The 26,929-nt window shown below is 48.0% G+C and overlaps 1 protein-coding gene across 1 annotated transcript in view; it reads right to left on the reverse strand.

The window, feature by feature from the left end:
* The window catches only part of CDH23 (cadherin related 23), a 219,312-nt gene that overhangs the window by 77,650 nt on the left and 114,733 nt on the right, over positions 1-26,929 (reverse strand). The window contains exons 10-13 of the mRNA XM_069863405.1: positions 17,731-17,843; positions 15,141-15,329; positions 6,331-6,480; positions 5,373-5,531 (exon numbers count right to left, since the gene is read on the reverse strand). Of these exons, the coding sequence (XP_069719506.1) occupies positions 5,373-5,531; positions 6,331-6,480; positions 15,141-15,329; positions 17,731-17,843 (611 nt within the window). The remainder of the gene's footprint in view (positions 1-5,372; positions 5,532-6,330; positions 6,481-15,140; positions 15,330-17,730; positions 17,844-26,929) is intronic.

The following is a 26,929-nucleotide window of genomic DNA, read 5'->3' on the forward strand; positions in this document are numbered from 1 at the left end:
CACAGCTCACGGCTCATGCTGTCAAAGCAGCAGCATCCAAAGGCAGTTTTGGAGGGGCACTGTGCTCTCTGCTCCACCCATTCCAGCGCTCAGACCCTGCAGGCTGGCAAGGTTCAGTTCTCATCCAAGCATCCTCTACCTGCAAGGGGCACAGCTGGTGCCAGAGAGCCAGTGCATCATTGAAAGGACGGGGGGAGATGGTGGGCTGAACCCTGCTGGCTACTCTTCCTGTTGAAGGGAGCTGTCTGGAAGCTGGGCTGGGTCTTATAGAATCATAGAATCATAGAATAACCAGGTTGGAAGAGACCCACCGGATCATTGAGTCCAACCATTCCTATCAAACACTAAACCATGCCCTTGGTCTTGGTGACCCTAGAAGCACAGCCAAGCTTTCATAGCTTCTTCCATCCAAAAAAGTTTCCCAGCTGAAAGCTCTATCTAGTGCTAATGTTTCTCCCCTCCTCAAGTCACAGAAGAGGTCCTCCTGGGGTATGTCCAGCCCCACCACACCTAATGAGATGTGAACCCAGGGGACCACTTTCAAACCCTCCATACCTGTGAAAGGAAGGATCAGGGACCTGATGCCTCAGCAGTCCTCTTCACAGCCATCGGGCCTGGGACCCTGAGGCTTTTCTTTCTGCTCCGTTCTCAGCTCACATGCTCCATAAGGCTTTGCAAAGCAGCAGTACTACTCCTGGCAATAAGGCAGCTTGGACCACGACAGAGAAGAGCAGCAGCACGGGGACATATACCCAAGAGATTCTGCTGCCTCTGGACTCAGCCAGGATTAAGAGACCAGGTCCTCCCTGGACTTGGACCTCAACTCCTGCCCAGTGCTCCATCCCAAAGTGAAAGGTTTTCCTTCTGAGTCTCCCCACCTCACTCTCTGCTTCCACAAAATTGCTCTTCCCTTGCAGAGGGGATTTGCCCTGGTAATGTCACCATTCCTGCCAGAACTCGCTTCCTGCAAGGTTTGTACTGATACTGTTAGACAGTGATGTGGATGCCCTTTTATCTGTCCCTCCTTTGTCTGCCTATTGATTCGTTCCCTTCTGCAACAGATTTATCCTCCATCTGGTCCAAGATCTGCAGACATGTCTCTGGTCTAGCAACTAATCCTCTCCTCCAGCTGCTGGGCTTCTCAGCTGGGAGAGACAGGGCTGGAGACACTCTCCTCTCCTGCACTTCTTACCATAGCAAAAAACCAGTTGTTAGGACCTGCTTTGGAAGACGACAAGAAAGAAATAGAGGGGCTGCAGCACATTCAAGGAAGGGCAATGAAACCAGTGAAGGGTCTGGAGCACAAGTCTTATGAGAAGTGGCTGAGGAAACTGGGGTTGTTTTGTTTGGAGAAGAGGAGCCTGGAGTGGAGACCTTATCGCCCTCTACAACTAGTTGAAAGCAGATGGTAGCAAGGTGGGTGCTGGTCTCTTCTCCCAAGTAACAAGTGATTGGAGAGAGGGAACAGCCTCAAGTTGCACAAGGAAAGGTTTAGACGGATATCAGGAATACATTCTTCACTGAAAGCGTTGTCAGACATCGCAAAAAGCTGCCCAGAGAAGTGGTGGAGTCACCATCCCTGGAGGTATTTATAAGACATGTAGGTGCAGTGCTTAAGGTCAGGGTTTTGGGGCGGACTTGCTAGTGTTAGGCTAAGGAACGATCTTAAAGGTCTTTTCCAACTAAATAATTCTATGATTCTGTATTTGCTAATCCCATTGCAGGCACAGATTGTGGCTGGGGAAGAAGAAAGCAGCCTGGCTCATCGCACCTGTCCAGGGCAAGCCTTCCAGTCTGCTCCCCACTGTAAGGAAATCCAGCACCCACTGAAATCACTGCCAGCCCCGGCAGCACTTGGCTGGGGGTGTCAGAGTCCCAGTTAATTTAGGGTGCACCGTACGTTCTCGGTGCCTCTTGTTCCTGGAAGGTATGGAGTTATACTGGCTGCCTGCTTGCTCAAGAAGTGTGAAATTCTTTCTCTGACCTTTTCTGTTATGTTATTAAAAGGTTTCATGGCCGGTTGTTTCAGAAAAAAAATAATAATATTTCAATATCTCTTGGTAGCTGGGGCAGAACTTGCCCATATCATCAGGCTGAGCTCTGGTCAGCCAGTCCACTGCTTGCACCTCCCTGTTTCACCCCAGCCTTGCAGAAAGACTGTATCACTGTGTGGGACCTTCCAGCCTCTCCAGTTTGGGTTTCCCCTGCACGAGAAGGGCTTAGGGCACAGGAAAAGAGAAGTTTGTCTTGGGAGAGGCTACTAACAACTGCAGAGCCCCAGATGTCCTGCTCTCCACTCTGCTCAGCTGTTGGGTTGCAACACGTGTGACTCCAGACTGCAATGATTTATAGTACAGGGCAACCTGGAAGCTTTATCTGGAGTAAGGATCCTTTCGTGCTGGTCTCTGCAGAAGCGGACCCACAAGCAATCGCTGGCCTGCGGGGCGTATCACACGGGTAAAAGGGAACAGAGGTAGGAGAAAGGCTGCCTTTGGGCATATTGCAGGCTCCGTGCACATGGCAGGAGCTGTTCCCATGAACATCTGGAGAGTCCAAGCTTCTTGTGCAAGCAAACGGCTACCTGAATCTATATGATAAATGTGCTTCATGGGCAGAATTAAACAGGTGGATGGATGAACGGACAGACAGGGAGATGGAGGGAATGCGAAACAGAGAACAAAGAGCAGACAAGCAAAATCTTAGAGGGCAGTTAAAGCTGCACTCTACAAGGGAAGCAACTGAGATTTGCCCAGGAAGCTGGAGGGGTGCATAGCTGAGCCCACACATCTCTGGGCAAAGAGAAAGAGGCAGAGAGTGGAAAGCGGGCAAGCGGCTCTGGATCCCTGCTGGCTGCCTGCACTTCAGGTTGTTTTACAGTTGATTTATACATGTAACAGGCAATGTTTCTCTGCTGTCACTGACATTAGGAGCTGAAATGCTGCAGAGATGAATGGCCATTTGTCACCGCAAATGAAGTCTGCTTGCTCTTATATTTTTTTTTTTCCTTTCCATTTTCAGCTCTCCAAGCAGAGGGCAGTGGGGAAAGAGAGGCAGCGAGGACCATGTCTGCTTGGCTGGGCAGGCTCATTGCTCTTCCCAGGTCATGAAGGAAACCCCCTTCCCCTCACCTACATCCACTCAACCACACCAGCCCAACAGGGAGAGCAGGGAAGCGCTTGCTGGAAGATGGGCAATCAGCCTAGGGTCTTCTGGGCTGCTGGGAGTAATTTCTCCTCCTTCCCCAGGATGCTGGGCTGGGCAGATCATAAGAGATCTCCCACTGCCTGGGCCCCCATGGTTTTAGCTGCTCCCGTCCTTGCTGGGAAGAGCTGCAGGCATTGCTCTGCCCTGCCAGCTGTGGCTGACAATCTCCAGCAATGGCTGGTGGGAAGCCTCTTGCCATCCTTTGGCAGCTGCTCACCCAGCCCACACACTCCCCTGTTAGTCCCAAGCTCATAAAGCTCCTGATTTGCCCTTAGCACCCTGAAAACCCATTGCCCCTGCAAATGTACAGCCCTCCAGCTTCCCTTGGAAACACAACCCTAATGACTGGTGGCATTTTCGCTAGGGGTCAGAATTATAGGAGGATGCTTCATGTTGCCACTGAACAGCAGAACTCAGTTTCAGGTTGTCAGCTTTCCATCTGGCTGCAAAACTTACACTTACTTGCACAAAGGGACATTTGGTGGCACTGAGCAGGTGAAGCCAAGAGTCCCTTTTCACAAGGACATCAAAGTGGCCACCCAAGAACTGGGTACTCTATGTGGCTGGCCAAGCTTTCTTCACAAACACATCCCTAACCTCCACGGGTGAACACCCCTTAAGAGCTTCCAGGCAAATGGCAAAGAAAGAAGGAAAGAAAGGAGGGATTTATTAGCAAGGAAAGCAGACTTTTTGCCTGCGGTATGTGGGATGGTTGGAGAGGCACGGTGCAGATGGGCAGTGCTGTGGAAGCAAGCAGAGGGCTGCATCTCAAAAGCAAGTGGCAGCAGCAGGAGGAGCTGGTACTTTATGAGGGTTGTTAAAAGTTTAGGATCAGCTGGGAGGGCAATCTGGGTTTCAGCACTAATTGCATCCATTCTGATTTATCATAGAAGATTCAACTCCTGGCATTTTGCGTTCACTCTGAAATGCTGGCATAGCTGGAAGTTGGGGAAAGAGGAGACGCAGTAACAATCTCATTGTTTAGTGTCTGATGGCCTGACTAGCTAAACATCTGCTTGAAATATTAATAACTGTCAGATGGGAACAGCTCAGGGGCTCTATACAGTTTCACACCATCTGTTTGTAGAGTAAATACACTTACACACAGGCGCATACACCCAAACCTTTTGTCAGGGCTTTTATCCTCCGGATCAGCATGACTGCGTGGATGGGAGACCAGGGGCTGTGCCCTGGGACAGTGAGTGCAACAGAGGTCAGGAGGGCAGCAAATTCATCTACAACTAACGACAGTAGTAGTAACACACCCAAAGCCTAGCAGGGTTTTTGAAGTTCCCTTCTTTGATATTTCCCATCCCAGAGGAGCTTTGCTTCCAATTTAGATTGTTCTTCAGCACAGGGTTTTCTTCTGGTTCTGCCTGTCCCCTGCGGTGCCACTGATATCAACTGACATCACCCTCACGTTCCGGGAAATATACCTTCTTCCCAGGGATTTTGGATGCTTCCACCAATTCACATGGGAGAGACAAGCCCTTCGGAAACACCCCATTATCACCACCACCTCTACCTGCTGCATCACCATTCTGCTGCTAGCTATTTAATACCGCACTCTGCTAAATACAATCATTCCCCCCTTTTTTTGTTCATTCACCCATTAATTGTCTCATTTGACCTAGCTCTGGTTGAAGAAGATGGTGCTTGCAAAGGAAGCAGCAAGAAACCACAAACTGAACGATAAATGCCAGGCACTCACTTTCACTCGTGAAGTGATTAAGTTCTTTAGGTACCAGAGCATCTATTCCCAGAAGAAACAAGGTAAGAGTGAGGCAGTGAACAGGTTTTGGGACACAAGCAATGCACACAATTGAAATACTCAGAGGATCCCACACAGTGAGGAGGAGGGAGAAGCAAGACCATGACCACTGAGACCAGTATCTGCAGGAGAAACTGCTGTCTGCTGATGAGATCTTTCAATGCAGGACTCTCCCCAAGCTGCTGGTGTGGTGGGAACGACACACACGTCTCTGAAGGACCAGAAAAGGTCAAGGCATCTGCTCTAAATGTCCATGGGAGGGCTATGTCCTGCTTCACTGCCAGTATCTCCCACTGTCCCCTTACCAGGTTCCCTAGCCCAACGCCCAGTGATGGGCACAGTCAAGCCACATGCATGCCAAGGACTTGGAAAACAGAGGCAGGATGCTCCTACTCACGTGGACCTGGAGGACAGTGGTGCCCACGGTGGTGTTCTCGAAGAGGCTGATGTTATACAGGGCCTTGCTGAAAATGGGGCGGTTGTCATTTTCATTGATGAGGTTAATCTTCACACGCGCAAAGCCAACGTGGTCTGGAATGCTCTCATTTGCAAAGAGCTGGACAGAGAGGGCAAGTGGAGGGTTAGAGACACAGTTTGCAAAGCTTGGGAGAGTTATCTATTCTTCTTTAATGGACACAACAATTCACTACTGAGCTTCCTCAATAGAGGACCCAGCTCAGTGCTAACCACCAAAGCACGGATGCTCAAAAGAAGAAAAGAGCCCCTTCCCTGTCCTCCAGGAGCTGCCCACCTCTAGATCACCTCAACCCTTGGACGAGCCAAACACCCTACACTACCTACCCTGAACAGTCCCAGCCTCCGCCTGGCAAACCGGAGAATCAGGATCTGCTTCCCCAGCCTGGAGCAAGGGTAGGCAGGCATTTTCTCATCCTTCTCCATCAATGTGTGAAAGCCCCTCTGCCAGGACTAACACTGCCAGCATGCTATGCGCCTGCTTTAACTTCATTGAGAACTTATAGCTCAGGCAGAGAGCAGGACAAAGCTGGAGCAGGAGGCTGAGGAGAACTTTGGTGCCTGATAGGCACACTTAAAATAAAGTTTTATGCTCTATAAAGCTTTTAGGGCCCTGTGACATACCAAAGGAGAATACACGCTGCTTTAGATCTTACAGCTGAGCTGTTGTTTGTTGGAAAGAGAGAGAAGGCACATACACATCTCTTCCCTATTTACATTTCCTTTATAATTATTTCCATTTTTTGGCCATTTTGTAATGCTCTGGAGTTATATAGTGTGGATTAGAGAGATTAATGGTCTCTAGTTAACTGTAACTCTTAAAAATATGGATAGAACATAGGGTTTTCAGCTTGCGCCTCCTGCCCCCGTAGTACCCGTACCGAAAATTCATAGCGAGGAATGGTCTCAAAGTCCAGAGGCACAGCCACGCGGACACGGATGTCTGCCTTCCCCTGGATGGAGGTTGGCGAGATGATGAAGTGATTGGAGTTGTTGCCCACCAGGTAAACCTCAAAAACGCTGTTGGGTCCCTGGGAAGGGAGAGAAGAAGGTTGACAGTGACAGAGGAGGAAGGACCCAGCATGGCTATGGGTTATGGCTGTGGGCATCCTGGGGTAGTCAGTGGGTGAGCCCAGGCCAAAAGCATGGACCCAACTGCAAAGCCTGCGCATCAGGTGCAAACTTGCCAGTGCCAGCAGCTTGGGTATAGCCCTTCACCTTCAGATCTGTAAAAAATGCAGTTAGTGGAAACACAGGGGAGTGTTTCTCTGCTTGGGTCTAGTTAGCTGAGTCACAGGATTTGGCACCAACCTTAAGCACGCTTTGCTGTGTCTTATTGAAATTACTGTGTACAATGTGGATGATTTCCATAAATCTTTCCACGTGTACCCATTTTATACAAAATCTATGTGCACATGAAAAGAATGCATCCCTGGGATAAACCTACAGACCACGTGGCTGGAGGGAGGATCCGTTTTACTATTTTGAGATCCATGTACTGCACAGGGTATCGTGCGCTGAGATTCCATTGCCGCATGCTTAGGGGCACAGCACAGGCACCTCTTCCAAGCAGAGGGCTCTTTCCAGTAGGAGAGCTCAAACTGGGAAATGGAAAACTCCTCCTGTCCCAAGACCTGGCTGGCAAAGCAGCAGGACCACCAACATACTGACAGCAGCATTTCAAGACCCTCGCTCCAGGCACGATGCTCCCTTGCAATGCACGACCCAGCAGGGCAAGTGAAAAGCAAGTTCAGAAGCTGCCAGGGCTGAATTCTCAATTTTCCCCTAATGGCCTCCCTCCTATCAGAAAAAAGGACCAATTAAATGCACGAAGGGGCACTAATAGCAAAAGTTGGCTAAGCATGACCGCTGAGAGCCAGCGAGACGAGCAGAATCCCCACTTGTCCTCCTCCTCCCTGCACGCCTCAAGAGCCAACAGAGTGGGGGGCAAGTTGAGCATCTCCAGCAGAGCCACATGGCTTGGCAGGAGCTAGCCCCAAGGGCATGCAGGGAGCCACAGGAGCAAGTCTTGAGGACACCTACCACCCCAGGAGCCTAGCAATGCTCAGCTAGTGGACAATGGACAGAGGAAACAAAAGGCACCCATCTTGGGGCAGACTTGGCTCCTTCTAAAAGGTGCTTCACTGGCAAATTGCAAAGTGTCAACCCCGGTATGAGTGAGTGATGCTCCCCTGCTCTGATACTCAGCCTGGGAGGGAGGGAGCAGAGGATACTGAGAACAGCAAGAGGAAGTATCACTCCCCAAGCTGTTATTTCATATCCTATCCTTAAGATGAGAATTTATAGCAGACATCCATTTTTCACCAGTGACAAAAAGCGATTTCATAGAGGAATTTCTGCTCAGCTCTGCTGCCGAGCCCTTGCTGTCTCTCTCAGGGCCTGGTGCCCTCCTTGCAGTAGACAAAAGCACCTTCCGTGGCAGTGAGATGCAAGGGATTTTTCTTGGAAACTGCAGAGGAGCGAGTTTGTTGGAGGCACAAAATGTAAGTTGAAAGATCAAAAGAAATCCAAGTATTTATGGGAAGAGAGCCAGGTGGATTAATTCCCCTCCAGCTGGGGAAGGAGATCGTCCACCAGATACCCACCATCCTAATTAGCAGCCCCTCGAGTGCCTCAGTCTCCCCATGTGAGGTCTGGAGAAGGGGAATACATCTGCTTCTCAGGAGGGCTGCTGTGAGTTGCCATTTATATATTTATTCGGCTATTTATTTTTTTGTTTCTGCCCCCATGCTGCTTTCCTTGCTCCTGGTTCCTGGAGCCTGCGAACCCCCTGTGGATGGCTGAAAGCAAATCTGAATATTCAAATTGTTATCAGCTGCCCAGCAGAAGGGGCTGGCTCAGCCCAGCTCACAGCCAGTACCACCCGCTCTGGAGGAAGCCACAGGGAGCTGCTTATATTTCCCTCACCCCTTCCTACCTACTCCTGCCACCCAGAGCAAACAACTGATCTGAAACGTGTTCCTAAAGAAGAAAAACAAGTGTCATCTCCCTGGGCTTGCAAAGGTCCTGGCATGCAGTGGTGGAATCATGGACAAGCCAGCTCCAGTATCATCATCACCTCTTCACAGTGCTAAGGATGAGCACAGGATGAACGGACATTCTATCATAGAATCATAGAATCACAGACTCACCAGGTTGGAAGAGACCCACCGGATCATCGAGTCCAACCATTCCTATCAAGTTCCTATCATTCCTAGCGGTACAAGGACCTGCTTTACCTGCTTGTTTCCTCCCCCCCTCCGACCCCTTACCCATCAGGTCCTCTATTGCTCAAGGGTTTTCCCACCACTGAAAACAAATTGGCTCCTTTGCCTTCTTTTAGAGTCATAAATTAATGAGCAGCCCACCAAAGCTTAGCAACCCTACGATCATAAACCTTTCTGCATGCACCCTCCATCTAAAACAAACTGAGCCATAAAGAAAATGGTTGGACTCAATGATCCAGTGGGTCCTTTCCAACCTAGTGGTTCTATGATTCTATGAAAACAGGCTTTGAATGGAAGTTTGCTCTTATACAAACCTGGGACACAGTTGTGCATTTCCCAGCTCGACTCATTCCACACCAGTATGTGGGGCCAGTGCTTGCTGTGGCTTGAGGCTGCCTGCTGCCTCCTTCCCAGCAATCAAACCTCCTCCCAGCCATAGCCAGCACCGCAGCTGATGGAAATTTCATGTCAATTCAGCTAAAAGACAATCGTAGCTGCAGTTGGGCATAATTATTACTCTGCTCTTTGCGTGTGTATTCCTCAGAGCGAGTAACAGGAGCCGCATCGTGTCCCTGCTGCCACAATGCCAGCAGCAGCCTCACGCCGATACCCAAATTCCAACAACGCGACTGCTGCCTCAAATGCTTCATATTCGACCAATTTGTGATGGAGCAGTTTGCCAGCCCCACGCGCAGAACCTCTGTCTTAATATTTAAGGGGGCTGGAGCAGAGGGAAGACAGTCCATGAGAGGGCAGAAACTCAGGCGTGAGGCGGGGAGGAGGGTACGTGTGTCCCTCCAGAGGTCCCAGGCACATGTGGGACCTGCTCATGGACCTGCTGTCAACCATTGTCAAAATTCTGCTCTCCCAACTGGCAAGACACAACCGTGGGATATGTTTCGCCATGAATCAAGGAACCCTTCATCACACAGGAGGCCACGAGCAGCCACATCGGCTGTTCCAGCCTTGACTGAGGATGGATCACAAGATTTAACCCTGCTTTTTTCACTCAGCATCACCCATTGGCTTCATCCATCACTCCTGCTCCCACCCAGCCCCTCCCCTCAAGGGACCGTGCATGGAAATGCTTCAGAAATTATTCAGCCTTCTACTAGTCAAAACAAGTATTTAGAATCACTTACCAATGGCTACGCAAACATGCAAAATAAAAACAATAACCCAACTCCCTAGACAAGCAAACAATCCTGCCTCAACTATACCACTCTGAAAACACTGAGGTGCAGGGCTAGGTTGGTGGCCTGCAAACATTTTCAGCACAAAGTGAGCTATATTTGGGAAGAGCAGCCCAGCATCCTCAGTTTTCTGCTCTTCATACTGACTCAGTACAGGGTTCTCTTTGGTTCCCTCACTCCTAGCTCAAGTGTTTTTCCAAAATGGAGAGCCCTACCCTTCTGATGCACAAAATCCACTGTAACTCCAGCTTTCCTCCGCGTCATTTCCTAGGTACAGGCTATTACCTACAAAAAGCTGAGGAGTGTTTTATATCCCTCATTCTGGTAAGTCTACAAAGAAAGGAATGTGCTAAGAGTTCTGGAGTGGTGGAGGAGGAAGGTAAAAAAAGGGAATTTTTTTTTTTAAGAAAAAGGGATTTTTTTTTTTTTAAAGAAAAAGGTAATTAGTGCCTCTTTGTACAGCTTGGATACCTTATGCCTGGTTCTAGCTAGTCAGAGACAAATAATGCTTAATCCCTCCTTGGAAAACACAAGGCATAGAGAGAGTTATTCTCTCCACCCACTTCAAGGCATTTAACTCCAGTGCTCTAATAGCCTTTCTGGAGCTGCCTAACTCTCTCCCGCTACTCAGCCAGCCAGTTCAGGCTTCCAGCACCTATTGCTCACCCAGCACCCAAGCAGACAGCATCAACGACCCATTCAACACCTCACTGGACATGGGCTCTTGTCCCTTACATCCCTAAGGACCTCACTGGGGTAGGTGATGCAGAATGCCAGGAGCAAAATGCTCCCTGGCCTTTCTGCTCCTCCTCCAGACGCTGGAAGCCCTTTTCTCCCATCTTTCTGTCCATCCTAAGTGGCAGTCCTTGCCTGCTCCCCCACCCCCAGAGGAGTTTTCTCCTTTCCTGTTCTCCCCAGGTTATCTGCTGAATTCCACACACGCCTGCACGTTCGGGATCAATCTGAGGCTGCCTCGCCTTCAGCTTATCTCTGCTCCAAATGATTGATTTTCCCTCTTTAGGGGTAATTTGCTGGTGAATTCCATGTATTGCAAAAACCCCTGTGAAATCTAATTCAGCCCAACTGGCAGCTGGCACTTTTGGGAGAGAATACTTGAGCACCATCAATTCCCCTTTACAGTTCCTTGCATGTAGATCATATTTATAGTGTGCGTGTCTGTCGTATGCATATATACGTTACAGATGATTCATATATTGCACCTGCATGCACATGGGCACATATGATATCCCTGTGCGAGTCTTTGATGTAGCTGTATAAAACCAATACTGTGTATTCCCATGCCCTGGATTTTCTTTTTTTTGTTTTAAATTCCCCATTTATCTTCCTCAATATGCTTATTTTGGAGAATTGTTTCGGAATTATTTTAAAATGTCAGCCCATCATACTTGTGCTTTATACAGCCTCTGCCCTTTTCTTCCTCTTCAGTCAACCGCGTCAAGGAAAATCAAGTGAAAGCCAGAGTAGAAGAGCTAGTTTCTCCGGCGTGCCCTGGGAAAGTACTCTGCTGTTTCTCTTAATATTCCTCTGTGGATCGTGCAGTGATAGGAAGCTCAAATGAGGGATACCCTGAAGGATGCCCTGCTCCTTTTCCTGATTGCCAGACCCTTACCTTCTCCCTAAAATACTGCATCAAGCTAGCAGGTTGTAAAATGCCAGCTTATCCAGAAAGGATACCCATGTCCCCCATCCCCACCAGCCTTGGAGCAGATGAGCCTGAGCTAACCAGTCCTCTGAATTAACACAAACTTATTCCACAGCTCAGGGCTTTTGCTCTCAACCTGAAAACAAACCTTGGATAATTCAAGGCTTTAATCTTCCATCTCATACACAGGATTTCTTCATTCCTGCTGATCTATTGCAATGTGAGGATTCCAACCCCAGCCCGGAAGGCTGTATGAATATACACGCAGGTCTTCTGCAGTGTCCACTTGGGTATAGGCTCAGCCTAAATACTGAGAAACTCTCACAGATTTTCATAACCAGCTCTCAAACAGTTTTGGAAAGGTATTCAAGTGGTTTCCTGCCCGTCTGGCAAAGATTGAAACTCAGCTGCACAAAGGTTAATGTTTTCTTCATTTGTTCACAGAAGGCGAGGTCCAAAGCCCTGGGCAAACCCTTTGCACTGATTTCTCCTGCATTCAAGTGTTTTTCATAACCCATAGAGAATGCAAAAAGAAAAAGCAGCACAGTCAGTTGAACACCTCTTGGCTGCACCCTGAATCCACATCTGAGGGCATCTCAACTCAACCCGGCTCCATCCCCTTGAGAGGCATCTTGGAGGCACCCTGCTTAGGTACCTTGTGCGAGACATTAATACCAGCTTAACTCCAGAAAGGCATTCAAACATTGAGGTAAATTCAAGTGCATGCTTTCAAGCGTGGTCTTGTGCACAATGTAAATACATTTTTAAGTGCTTTGCTGAATCGTTTAATCTAAGTCCTTCAAAAAGCAATCATTTAGCCTTGTGCAAAGCACACCAGAAGTAAGAAAGACCAAAACCTCGCCATTTAAAAAGACCGTGTGGGCCTGGTTACAAAACACCACCTTGTTTAACAGCCTTGGCAGCCCACGCAGTGTGTTTTAAGGGCCAGACCTATGCAACACCCCTTTCTGCAGCTCTACAAAGACACAACAAAGACAACAGGCAGGTTCCCCAAAGCCACTGACCCCCATGGGACTCCTGTGTAGGGCAAGGTCAGGTGTGGGATGCTCAATCGAAGCAGGACCTCAACAAGCATGAGGGCTGAAGGAACGGTGCCAAAATTTGGTGGAGGGGCCAGACCAAAGCTGGATGGCTTGGCTCAAGAAAGGCACCAACCTGCCAAGTGGCTCTCTCAGGACTTTACAGCATAGGTTGGGAGGCAGGAGGCAAACCTTGAGCAAAATGATCTTCACGAAGACTCTGGCTTTGATTTCATGTGTCCCTATCCATCTGCTCTCATTTATTTACTTAGCTGCTCTCCCTGGAGACGTGTATAATTCTCGTCTTGTTTTCCTTTGCCCCTTACATAAATGAATCGTGTCATCTCCAGCGTGAAGGCCATGTTGGCAAAATAGCTTTTGTCACATCCCTGCCTGCAGACCTCGGTCCTTGTTGTCTCATCCCTCCACCCCTGCCTTCACAGAGGGCTGAGAGAATCCAGTGCTATCTCAGCTACCTCAAATCCAGATGGTTTGGAAAAACCTTGCAATTCTCATGAGGTACTTGAGAAATACCACTGTCGGGCAACTATTTTCCCTTTTTTTACTGAAAGTCTGGAGGGTCTTGGGACTCCTATAAATACACTGCCCAGTCAGCAGTGCTAGAACAAGCCTGGCTGCAGACGCAAGTCCTACTTCTATCTCATATACATCTTTTTCATGACCAAGGTACCCTCTCCCCATTTTTTTCCTCCAAAGTGCTACCTTGATAGTTAATCCAGTTGCAAGCATCCACAGGGGTGAATGATGAAAGATCCACTGCAGGATAATGCAGAAAAAAAACCCCAATTGCTTATAACTTTCCTCCCCCTAGATATTCCAAGACATCAGGTCTCCTGTGCTTCTTATCAGGGAAAATAATGTTGTGGTCAAAGTAATCTTTGCTAATATAATCTCTGCAAAGACACGTACAGTAAAACTCCTTCAGACTCCCTTAGCGCAAGAGGTCTTCTCTCAGCAATTTTAAAAATCTCAGCCATTTCTTTAGGGGAAATCTCAGGAAGTTCAAGAAATACACCAAAAGAATGAGTCTATTTTTTGCTGGCGCGATTGGGAAGGCAGGCCGATTTTTTATTCTCCCATTTTAAAATTAGCAAGGCTGAAAAGTGTATTTTTGAATGGGAGTCACTCCAGAAAACTAGCTTTTAACCAGAAATAATGACAGATCCTTCATCCTTCTGGCACAAACAAAAGTGTTACAATGCCCTTCAAGAATGGATCTGCTGACATCTCTCTGAAAGCACGACAGTGGCACTATTCAGGAACTATCCTAACCATCTGTCATGTCCATATCTTCTTTATTAGCAATTGACATTTTCAAGAGAAAACAGTCTCTTTATCTGCTTAATAGCTCATCTGCACCTCTTCAGGCTGAACTCATTACTCTTGGATGGTGACATCACGTCACAAGTAGTTTATTAGCTCTGTGTCATAATCAATTCACAAGAAAAAAGGGGATTTCTGGGTTTTATGAGACTCAGTGAACTCCACCCAGGGTTGGGGAAAAGAAGAAAAAAAAAAAGCAAACTCATAATTTCAGCCAGCAAAGGCATCTTAGAAGATGCAAATTTTAACTGACCCACCGGGATTTTCAGAGGCAGAGGGAGATGTTCTGTTTCATAGTCCTCGGTGCTATCATGCCATTCACTCAAACCATCAGGAAAACATCCTGACAATGCCATTTATTCTAACAAACCCTCTCCCTGCATCTCTCACTCAGCCTGAAGAGGAGTAAGGACAGGAGGAACCTGTAAGCCAGAGCCTTTCCAAGAGATTTTGGAAAGTTGACCATGAGGTGTCAGCACTTGTTTGAAGCAGACACCAGGCAGCGTGGTGGGTTGGAGGGTAAGGGCTCACAGAAGCAGCCAGATATGAACTGCACAAGTCAAATAATCAGAGTAATTGAAGGCTGCAAGCCCAAGGCTGAAAAACAAGCTGCAATCCCTACGTAGCATGGACCAACACGTAACAAAGAGCAGCTCCATTAACATGAAGGAAGAACAAGCCTCCAATACTCCCAGCTCATTTGCAGCGATGAACTGGGACTCCAGTCCCCAGCACCACTTCTTCCACCCTCACACTAGCCGGTATCTCTATCCTCCTCCCTGACAGCAGCAGCACCCCCTGATCCTGCTAGGGCAGGGAGCCCCGGGGTTCTTCTTATCCCCTCCCTGGCAGATCCTTTTGGAGCCCAGCAGAAAACCTCCTCCATTTCTAAAACAGGCTGGCAAAGGGCTGCCCGATGAGCCCTCAGAAGAGGGAGAGAATCAGCATCCCACACAATCCTATTTTCTGGCTCTCACTGGCCGTGCAATCCTGACGGCATTAAAGCACATGCTGTGCCTGTGCTCTGGGGAGGGCATCTGCACTTGGGGTACTGAGCAAGCAGAGCAACGGCAGCAGTAACAGCTGAAAAAGTGGGTAGAGGACATAACCATGCACCTCATCACAGGTTCATGAGTGATTTACCCTCCCCTGCGTCCACCAAAATCCCACCGCTACTACCTTGCAAAGTACAGACACAAGCACCCGTGGCGGGGGATGGCTCACCTCATCTTTGTCCTGCACCTGGATGAAGAGGGGAAGGGCAAAGCCCACCTGGGCCAGCTCCGTGATGGCCACGCTGTACTCTGAGCTGTTGAACTCGGGTGCGTTGTCATTGATGTCAATGACTAGGATGTTGAAGGTGGTGGTGACGGTGGCGTTGGAGGGTGTGCGGTCATCATTCAGCTCTGTCCCCTGCAAGGAGAGAACACAACAGGGCAGCCTTTACTATTCACAGAATAAATGTGAGAGAAGGTATGCCACGACTAGAGACTTCTGCAGCTTTTGCTTCCTCTGCTTTACCAATGAAGGGTGCTAGGTTAGTTCTGCCATTCCCCCTTGAGCACCTTTTCACATCACTGACCCATTAACGCACGTAGATGTTGACCCAGCTCCTCCACCACCCATGCTTCAGACCCACAGCACACTTGCAAACCTTCCCAGGGGTCTAACATTTCCCTTGGGATGGCTGTGGCCAATTTCTTGCTTGCCTCTATCATGCAACAGTTTCTGAGGACTCAGAGTCACACTAAGGAATGAGTAGGCAACTTCCCTGCCACAAGCATTTAAACGAAGAACTTGCCTTGTGAGATCAAAATAAGGGTAGCCCTGAAGGAGCAAAGATCGCTCCTAATTTCTGCTCTGCCTTACTCCGAGGTGGGACCAGGAGCAGGGACCTAAATCCCACAGTACTGCTGAAGGGATAGAAATCTAGGGCAGCAGAATAAAACAAGATTTAGACCTTAAAATAGGTTTGGCAACATGTGTCTAAATGCAGAGCTGAGTCATGACTCCATGTCACACCTCTGTCTCAAGAAGGACTTTAATTTTGCTTTCCCAGAAGGAAAGAGTGCAGATTTTATTGCCAGAGAAGCAAGACTTGTGAAACAGCCTTTTCAAGTGGAGTCCCTCCTCTTGTCCTTTGGATAATCTTGCTTTGCTGTGGGCACAGAAAAGCAACGCTAACACGACCCACATGGCTCATTGCTATTCACTGCTTCTGCACACAACAGCAGAACAGGCTGATCCGAACAAGGAGCAATCCAGCTGTATTTTCACTGTGTGCTCCAGGACAAGAGCAGCACAGAACATTTTGGGTCCTGGGGACGCGGAATGCAGAGAGCTGGCATTTGCAGGAGGATGAAAAGTTTGTGAGGAGAGGAAATCAACAGAATACAGTTGGAACTCCATTATCATGCAGGCAGGAAAACGGGCAAGTTTTCAGGTTCACAAACCTTTCCAAGATTAAACAGATATTTTTGTCCCTATTAAAACCAGACAATCCTCCTTCTCTCTATTTGTACTGAATTTAAACTACAACAGCCCAAACCAAGAGATCCCAGGGATGGATGTTGATCTCTTCCCCATGCACAAAGGCCCACAGTTCAACTGCTACTTGGGAACAAAAGGGGCAATTTCTTACCCCTTTCCCCCCCAAGAAAGCACTGCACTTGCCAAAATGAGACGGTGATGTGCTGGCTGCTGCCCTCCCAATCAATGACCCTTCCTACAAAGCTGATTTTTCCCCTACCCTGGCCTAGCAGAATCTATACTCCTAAATGTGTTTCCAGCCAGCTGCCCAGCTTGGTATTGATTTCAATTACAGGGCTGCAGAGCCAGAGAGCCACTCTCAGGTGGGGCTGGTGGGGCTGCAAGACCACGCTTCAGTGCCTTTTCTTGACAAGGCAACTTTCAGCATCACTCCCTCCCCATGCCTGCCCGCACCGGGCAGATACACACTATGCCCTGTTACACCACTGACTGCTGACATGACAAAATGTTCCAGTTTTCCTGGGGTTTTGGAGAGGAAAAGTGGGAAATAGGCACTAATCAGGTGCCTGAATGTAGGGATGTCATGCTATTTGCAGTCACAGGGCATCAGTACTCTGCCTGCAGATACAACCACAGGGAGATCTAGTTGGAGGCCAGGCAGGGCACCAAAAATGACCCTATGCTTCCATATAGAGGCAACCATGTTTTGGGTCACCAGACAAGGGGGCTGTGTTAAACATCCCACTTGGTTTGGCCAGGGAACAGCATATCACAGAATCACAAGGTTGGAAAAGACCTCCAGGATCATCATGTCCAACCATTCCTATCAACCACTAAACCATGCCTCTCAGCAGCTCATACACCCATCTTTTAAACACCTCCAGGGACGGGGACTTAACCACCTCCCTGGGCAGCCTCTGCCAGTGTCCAATGACTCTTTCCATGAAAAATTTTTTTCTGGTGTCCAGCCTGAATCACCCCTGGTGGAGCTTGAGGCCATTCCCCCTTGTCCTGTCCCCTGTCACTTGCGAGAAGAGACCAACACCCACCTCTCTACAACCTCCTTTCAGGTAGTTGTAGAGAGCAATAAGGTCTCCCCTCAGCCTTCTCTTCTCCAGGCTAAACAACCCCAGTTCCCTCAGCTGCTTATTGTAACACTTGTTCTTCAGCCCCTTCACCAGCTTCGTCACTCTTCATGGCTCTGGATGCCTACAGGAGTAGCACATCCCAGTGTTGTGCCTCCACCTTGAAGGACTTGTCCACAGGTAGGATACCCTCCCCATCCTGCTCTGCTGGTGCATCTCCCATATGGAGGAGGTCTCACCTTGACCGTGAGGATGAATCCAGCACTATAGAAGGGGTTTTCCCGGTCCAGCGGCCCATTCAGGGTTAAGGCTCCGCTGATGTAGTCCAGTGCAAAGATGCTGTTGGTGTTACCTGAGAAAAATAACAGGCAGTGTGAGTGCAAGCAGCTGTTGCAACCAGTGCCAGATTGTGCGGGGGGTAATGCAGAGAGGGAGGTGGGAGGACACGAGCCTCTTCTGCCAGTCTCCACGCATGACCACACTCAGTGCTTGGAAGAGAGGTTTTACACAGCAGATCCACTGCCAGGCCAGAAACTCCAAGCTGGGCACAGGCTGCAACGGGCTCTGGAAACCCTGTGCATTATCTCAATGTGCTTTAAAATGCAATGGCCTTCTTTCACCTGCCCCGGCTCAGGGCTCAAAATGGTGCTTCCCCTCCTTCAGGCAGCTGAAGAATTTCAAAGGATTTGCTTTATTAAAACACACAACAGCACAGACAAAACCAGGACCAAATCCAGGTGCTCCCCTCTGAACAACTGCATGGGTACCACATCCCTTGAATGGGCACAGCCTCTCTCTTCAAATACAAGAGTGAAGGACGTCAGTCAGTTAATCAGAGGAAAGCGCAGGCGAACCAAGTTCACAAATAATTTTTCACACATGAACAGTAGTTTAATGGTGGGGCCTCTTGCCAGAGGAGTGGAGGTTAATGAAAGAAAAATCCATCAAATAACAGAGAAGCCACATGCAGCTGAGGGATTTTCTTAGCTAGACATATTTGGTGCCAGGGAGGGTATTGGGATAACTACTATAGGCACTTGCCCTGCTTTTATACTCCTGCCAGATGTGCTGACCCCAAACAGCTGCCTTGTATTCTGCTACTTGAGCCAAATGTAGCCTTGGTGCTGGTGTGCAAGGAACCAGACAGTGTGCCATGGAGCGCTGTATTGTCTCCACTGAGCATCCTATCCTCAGCTTGATCCCTCCTCTGGAATTGGACACTCAGAGAGGATTAAGACAACACTTGAGTCTTGCAGCCACCAGATGCTAAGAAGACAAATGTCCTGCACTCTGAATGCCCTTGTGACAGTCCCAGGTGCTCCCTCTGCTAGCCAGACAAAAGAAAGCAGTTGGCATGCGGAGCCTAGGATACCTGATGGTGGCCTGACACACTGCTACAGGAGGCTGCTTAATTAGTGATGACCAAGAAGGGTATACACAGGCACATAGCCACCCACACCACTTCCCTCGTCTCACGGTATGCAGAAACCCCTGATCTGGCCCCAAACGGGAGTGAGGAAACCCTGCAGGTATGCTATATTCATCCCAGTAAAAAATAAAAAAACCCAACTCCCTGTCTTCTCAATATATCTCAGCATGAACAAAACACACAGCATTTGTCATTTCCCTGGAAGGGAGCTGCAAGACTGATCTGCTGCCACCGAAAGTTGTTTTCTATCACTCAGTGTCCACCTCACTCCCTTCCAATCCTCTGTTTAACCGTGGCTACACTTTTCCCAGGATGTCCAAAGCCTCTAGGTCTGGCTCTGTCCTCCCCTCCCAACCCCAGGAGCCACCCTGGCCTTCATGAGCCGCAGGCTGCCAGCATCTCCGCTCTCTGCCAGAGCCCTAAATGCCATAACACCTTTCTTCCCCATTATTGGGCCTTTATATCTTCCTCTTGGGCCAAATGCTTCCCATTTCTGTCCTTGGTCCTCTTTTCTCTCCATCCGAAATGGCCCATTGACTGCTAGCCAGCTTAATGAACTGATGCATGGCCACTTAAAATATTAGCAGCAGCCTTGCTTCTTTTTTAATCTAACTTTTTGCTGCCACGCGCGAAGATCTCCAGCCTCCTCTCTTGGACGACTCCCCTCTTTTAATCTTGACTTCCCACCTTTGCTCTGTAATTTACAGCTGACTCTTTAGGAGACTTCTGATACCAGGTTTGAAGGACACTCCACGAGATATATTGAATCGTGCTGCAAGGCATTTAAATGCTCCAGGATTCCATGTTGCCATGGTAAAGTTTATGCATCAGGGTGATCTTAGTACACTCCCCCTCATATAAAGTGTAATAAAATGCCTTTTTAATCACAAAATATTGTTCTGCTAACAGACATCTCTAAACACAGAGATCAATGGATTTTAGTTGAAATAGGTCAATAGGGCAGGAATTTGACACAAAGGACTAAATGCAGCAGCGAGCACTGTCTGCTAAAAATGGTTATGTATTTCATATTTGACCACAGTCATTTTTTGAAGGATAGAGGAATAAATAAGGGGCTCAGAAACCTTCCCAGGCTGCACATCAGAGGCTTTTCTCTATCTCTGCTTTTCCAACACCGCTCAGATGGCAGATATCCATCTGATGCCCCCTGAGGCGCCTGTCTACAAGAAGAGAATTGCCAGGTTTGCAAATTAGTCTCAGAATGGGAAGAGGTGTCTCCAAAATCATCCCTCAGAGGCCTTTCATAATTTCCTCTACAATGCCTCTCCAACCACTGCTCCATTATTCCGCTGACCAGTGATTCCCCCTGAAGTACTCACACTGCTGAACAATGCATGTTCCCTCCAGACACACTCTTTGCAAAAATTTCTCTAATCATCCTCACATGTCTGCACTTTCTTCAGAGCAAGTCGGGGAGGGGGGGAAAGGTGGGTAAAAAAATAGAAAGATAGAAAAACCTTTCCCTCCCCACCTCTGTATCATTTCTCCTCCTCACCTAATTCTCTCCCATTCTCTCTCCATCGGTTTCCTGACCCAGGAGAAAGCACAGCTTGGGTTAGACACAGCTTAATCCACAGCTGATGGTGCAGACAGCCACAGCAGCTGATGGCTTTCAATGCCTGTGCCCACTCCGCTGCTCTCCCAGCTCTTGCTCTGTCCTGCTCTGACCTGCGCTGGTTGTAGGAGTTTGTACCTGCAGCAGCCTCAGAGCCAGGTGGACACTGTGAGCTGAGCCAGGTGCTCAGCATGTTGCCCCAGCGCTCCAGCCCACGGCTTCTGTGGCTAGTGGCCAGTGCTGCTTGCCAGACACACCAGCAGAGCAAATCCCGGTTTGCTCATCGCTGGTTTTGAAGCAACACTGCAACGCACAGACATGAGATGGAGAACACAGAGCAGTTGGAGAACCTCTGCAGGGATTTCAGCTGATTCCTGGGCGAGATTCCCAGATAATCCTGTTTTTTTCCGAGGATGTGGAACAGCACAGATTTTCCATCTCCAAGTTTACATTCTGCAAAGTGTTTTAACGATGCAGACAGGAACTATCGTGGCTACACTTGACATGGAAGCAAAGTTACTTTCAGAAAGGTGCCTCTGCTGCCCCACCTCCTCTGTGTCCCCCTTGCATGCTCTCCCATGAGCACACACAACCTTCTGCTCCGCACTAGGCAGGCAGCGAAACAACTGTCCACTTAGCTCAGGAGTTACCAGCTGCTAGAGTCATCTTCTCCTAGCCTGAAGTTTGGTCTGAACCTCCAAAGCATTTCTATATGGAGACCAAGGACTTCATGTCCCTGGTTTGAGAAAGGAACCCAAGACCATGCTCTGGTTTTTGCTGAACAGGTGCTTGCGCATTCACCACTTCCTTCCCCATCAAGACAAGGATGTGGCACATTCACATAAACCCAGGCAATCCTTTTCCATTGCATGGAGCAGGCAAAACTAAGAAATAAATGGATCTTTCATCAGCAAAGAAGGCCTTAAGATAAGCGCAGTAGGATGCAGAAAATAAATGTGAGGCTGCCTAGGAGGTAGCACCTATTGGAGAGGGACACGCTGGGGGAAGACAGGCTCCACTTCTGCCTCTCTGCTGCTGCTGCAACCCTGTGGAGCTGGACTAAGAGGCTTGCTCTGAGACCCAGAGTAGGAATCAGAGACATGGCAGAAAGGGAAAGGCCAGGCAGCAAAAGGGAGTAGAAGAAAATCAAATTGCGCAATGTTTTTAAACACACAGAAAGACATTGGAAAGATGAGAACAACAAGAACAACAAAGAATGAACGCGTGGGTAGCAATACGAATGCATTTCTGTCAGCCTTGCTGCTGTTACCTTGCAGGGAACAAGCCTGTCAGGACACACAAAACCAGCTTCAGGTTATCACACAGGTGAAAAGGAGAAGGAAATCTTTCCCATCCCTACATCCCTGTGCTGGTGCAGGGAGAGCAGAAGCTCCTACATCTACCACAGCTGGGCAGAGGAATGGGAAGGCAGGGGCCAATGCGGCACTGGGTTGGGAGCAATGGGACGGATCACAGAGTCCCATTCAGAATGTTTTTCCAGGCTCATTGAGGAACGGATGGCGGCATAGGCATCATTTTGGAGAAACACTGCGATAACGAGGGGTTTTATAGATGAGGGCCATAATGTTTAATTGCCCTCAGCCAACGCTCTCAGAGTTTAAAAAGGCCATTAAAAATACTGGCTGAAACCCAGGGAAAAAAAAAAAAAACAAGAAAAAAAGAAGAGACATTGATGTTTCCTCCTTCCTCCCTACCCCTCTGGCCTTTGAGCATCATTCAGACCCATAGGAGAGAGAGATGCAGCTATTGCCCACTTGTACTGAAGAGCTACCTGCTGCCCAGAGGCAGCCGATTCCCCAGTGCCACTGAATTTCCCACATGAAGGGCTCTATGTATCAGGGAGCCACATCTTTGAAAGGCCCCAGGCTTGCTGAGCTGCTGAACTCAGAGTGGATGACTTTCATGAGATGTGAAAGGGGAACCCATCACACACCTTGTGCCGGATAATTTATTAATCGAAATGTGCTCCGTCAGGACTCCTCGGCACTGAAATAGATGCTGTTGGATGTGGTTCATAGAGTCAGCAACAGACACAGTTATCATCGTATAAATAGTCCATCAGCTGCCGTGACCACCTTGCCGCTCATCACCTTGAGTTTTTTGCCCCCGTGCGACATGCAGGGAAGCACACCAGGGTAAATACCTCACTCCATGCTTAAATTCAAAGGGAACAAGTTATTTGCAAAGGAATATGGGTTATTATAACCTGAACTTTATTTCTGCACTCTGTGTTGTCACACACTGCTTTAGAAAACAGTGCCCGTTCTTCCTGCTCTGGACTTTGGTTTGTGCTTCTTCCCAGAAGATGCAAGTCTCTCTGGGACAACTAATTCAAGCCCAAAGCTGCCTGCCGGCACTCCTCCACACATGCCTGCTTTGCAAACAGGCATTTTTAGTATCTTCCCCCAAAAGATTTAATTGCCCATTCTAGCACAACCAGCAGAATTTCCGATCTTGCAGAGACACAAAAGAAGCTCGGATTAAATGCTCACACAGTTCCCCTTTTTAGAACCAAATGTACAGTATCAGAAAATAAAATATCACCTGAGGTGCAATCCCCTTCCTGAAGCCCCCAGGACCTGTGGCTGGGGGTGAGAGAGGAGAACAGAACTTGCAGAGTTTAAAGGTTCCTGCTGAGCATAATTCATCACATGAAAGGATGCTGAATCTTGGAGCACTACCACCATTCCCCTCGGTCCTCTAAAACAGGCTCAACGGCTTGAAGGGAAGGCAAATCACCAGCACAGCCTTGTCTGGCTTTTTTCCTCCCAGCCTTTCCTCTTTCCGTGAATCTAACCCTAAAACCTGCTACAGGAGAGCAGCCAACAGCTGGATTGTGAGTCAAGCCACCTGAACTCTAGAGGATTTTGTCCTAATGAACAGGGTGCACAAGGCAGCGTGGATTCCTGGAGAGAATGAGTCAGTCCAGGCTGTCAGGCTTTGCCACCCCAGAGCAGCAGTTGCAGAACATGCTCTTACCCCGCAGCCAAAGGATTCATGCACATAAAATTGGTGCTTTCTTAACTGCTACTGTGCCTGCACTGGATTTAGAGACCCACAAATAACCTCTCTTGCCTTTCCCACAGCAGTAGGCAAACTCATCAGGAGAACACGAGAGGAGTACGCTGTAATATGCCCGGTAACAAGTTTGAATCAGCTTTTAACATAAACCCCGCATCTCCAGGCTCAACATCTTTCAGAAAACCCTCCATTAAAAACTATCTCAGAACCATTTGTTTTTTCTAGTCCCAACATAAACAGAGACAGCGCAGATTCATCCCTCTCCAGAGGTTGCCAACATCTTGAATACACATTAAATCCCAGGAAGTTAAATAGGAAGTCCAAGAAATTAAACAAAAAATACGCTTTTGTTTCATATTTACACATAAAGGGGAATGTATAGTTTTAATTACTGAAGGCCATTTACTGGGGGACCACCTGCCACACAAACCATTATCCCAACCATATCTCTTCCCAGTGATTTCTGAATTGCCAGGGAGCCAAAGCAAGATGCCAACGTGAAAACAAAGCATCATTAGCTGCAGGGAAGAAGATGGGGAGCAAGCGAGCAAAGAAAAGAGATGCTGTGGCTGCAGCCACCATCTCTTCTTCGTGTTTTCTCTTCCCTTTGCATTGGCAGGGTGGAAAAACAGCCTTTGATGAATAACTTGGCATGAGGCACTTTTCCACCCATCAGCGTGTCCTCCTACAGAAATGTTCTGCTATGATGACTGCCTTTAAATCACACTGGAAGGCCCTCCCAGCAGGTGTAATTTATGAGGACTTTAACACCCTAGTAGTTCACTGGAAGATCTGAATGTGGGAAAAAGCTGGTGCAACGTAGGCCAACTGACAATGGGAATATTAAAAATAGCAGGTCTTATTTTCAAGGATGCTCCCTGATGTCTGGTTTAAGGGATTCAGGGAAACAGTTTGCTTTGCCTTACAAAGCAAAGGGTTGGGAGACCTCTTTGGCCACTTGAGGGTTTGTGCTGCGCTTTCAAAAGGAAGGCAATGAGGGACTCCAGATCTGTTAAGACTATATAAAACGTGTTCGGAGATCTACCTTACTGAGTTTTACATACATATATATATGTATATATACAATATTTTATTCCTTAGCAGGAAAACCAAAAGAAAGAGGGAGAACAATTCTTTTCAGACACCCTTCCCTCTTGCTTTTGTAACTCACATTTCTATTACATTGTGCAAATAATGATTTTTAATTCATGCTTCCCTTGGGATGCACCAGCCTTAGGAAAAGAACACTTTGCCAGAACCTCCTAAAAGGAGCAACTCTGGGAAAAAAATAAAATATCTAAGGATTTGTGAAGAGCCCTAAGCACCAGCTCAATTGACTGAAATCCATGCAACTACCTCCCCTCTCTCCTGGACTTCCTGAGCCTAGGGAAGGATGTATGGATTGTCCCTGTGCAATCTCCCATTGCCCATCCATCACTGCACCTGAAATGTGTCAGGAAGGCAGAGACTGACATTCGAGCCCCAGGACCCTTCCCCCTGGTTTAATTTGATGCCCGTTAAGCGGCACAAGTCACCTTCAAATCTTTGTACCAGGAGACACGAAATCTCTTGATTATCCTGGAAATAAATGAAATTCAAAGTTTACCTCTAACGAGCAAAGCTTGAGACTGTGATCATAAAATATGTTTTCCTAACAAGAGCTCACAGGCCAAAGTCCCCTCCTACCAAGTAATTAAATTGCTATTTAAATAATGATAACAATTCTTCTCTTAAAGAGCCAGAGGATTCCCCTCACCCCAGGAGATGTGCAGCAGCAGCAAATGTGAAAACACGCTGCCGTCTGCAGGCCTGATCTGGGGCCCTCCCATTTCCACTGGGAAAATCAATCTCTGTTAGACCAGAGAGTTCCCCTAAATGAAAAGCCTTATCTGGAACAGGTCGTGTTATACAACAAGTCACTCGCTTTGCCTGAGAAATGAAAGATGATGAGGCAGAGTCCCCGGTACAGAGGCTATCTCCATAAATCTGCCAAAAAGGAACCATGGATTACTTTGCTGGATTAATTATCTGTCCTTCAAACCAAGCCCTGACCTCAGCAGCTGAGCATCTTCAACCTGTCAAAGCAGCTGGGGACTGGGGAGGGAGGGCAGGCTTTCACAGGGCACCGGTCGTGGGCTGGCTGTGCCCTCCTTTTCACCTGGGAAAAGCAGCAGAAATCCCCGTTGGAGCGATGGAAGCCTCAGCACTGACCAGCCTGTTGGCACAAGGGGCTTGAATGGTGAGGTCTTTATTTGGTTTGGTTTTTCGGGTGGCATTTTCCATGGTGGTGACCCCACTCCTCGCAAAGCAAGGGGCAAAAAAGTACATGGTTTTATGGGGTTTTAAACGTTGAGATTCGAAGGAAGGGGGAGAACCAAATGAACAGCTTTTCCCTGTAAGATATGGAAATGATTCCTAGTGCAGGTAGGCTCGTCTGCCCCGGGTAGGACAACTCAGCAAAGCCATTACACTGCTAGATCAGTGCTCCTCAGTCAGTTCAGGTTTAACAGCTTTGTAAGCTAGTGACATAAAGTTAGATCTTAAGTCTTATTTTATGTGGTTATGGTTAATCTTTTAGTTTTATTGTTTTCCTGTCATGGGAGGACCTTGTGCAGGAGATAGCTTTATAAATAAGAGCTGCTGCAGTATATCCTGAGACACAGATACCTGAGGGCTGGAGTTGAATAGGACACTAGCAATTCCAAATTAATTTTTCTACCCCACCTCCAAATCACACCAATGCTTTAGATATTAATAATGAAGGAATGATAAATGGCTAGGTCGCTTTTCTGCATTCTTGCTGCTATATATTCAACCCCAGCTGGTAAAATCAGACAAACCACATGCTAGCCCTGTGCCTGACGACCTGGGAAAACTGAGGAGAGGCATCATTCATCCCTGCTGTGCAATGGGAACAGCATCACTGCCACCTTCCCTTGTGCAAGCGAACTGAAGAGCCAAGTATAATTACTACCTCCACCAGCCATTTTCACTTTCACTTATGGTTGGCTTCTAATTTAATTTGCTCCCCCATTCCCATATGTTAGACCATTTTTTTTCAAAATTGCCATAAAAATTTACCAGCTCAGGCACAAAATCTGCTTGCTGACCTCTACCATCGTGATTGAGGATAACGACAAGTTAATTAGGCTTTACCTGCCTGCCAACAAAAAACCTGCTTCCTTTAGGTGAGCAGGATTTTGGAGGTGCGTTGGTGGCTGGTTCCCATGTCCAGACTGTTAGACTTCAGGAGGCAACATGTTCTTTCAAAAGCAAGAAAAAAATCACAGCAAGTATAAGAGAATACCCTGAGCAGAGCAGGGGAGGTACTCACACTCTTATTACCCTCAGAAAAAAAAAAATTGTTTTCCCCATGACAAAGTTTTCTTTA

This window comes from Phaenicophaeus curvirostris, chromosome 9 (genome assembly GCF_032191515.1).
Source record: "Phaenicophaeus curvirostris isolate KB17595 chromosome 9, BPBGC_Pcur_1.0, whole genome shotgun sequence".
Taxonomy (NCBI): Eukaryota; Metazoa; Chordata; class Aves; order Cuculiformes; family Cuculidae; genus Phaenicophaeus; species Phaenicophaeus curvirostris.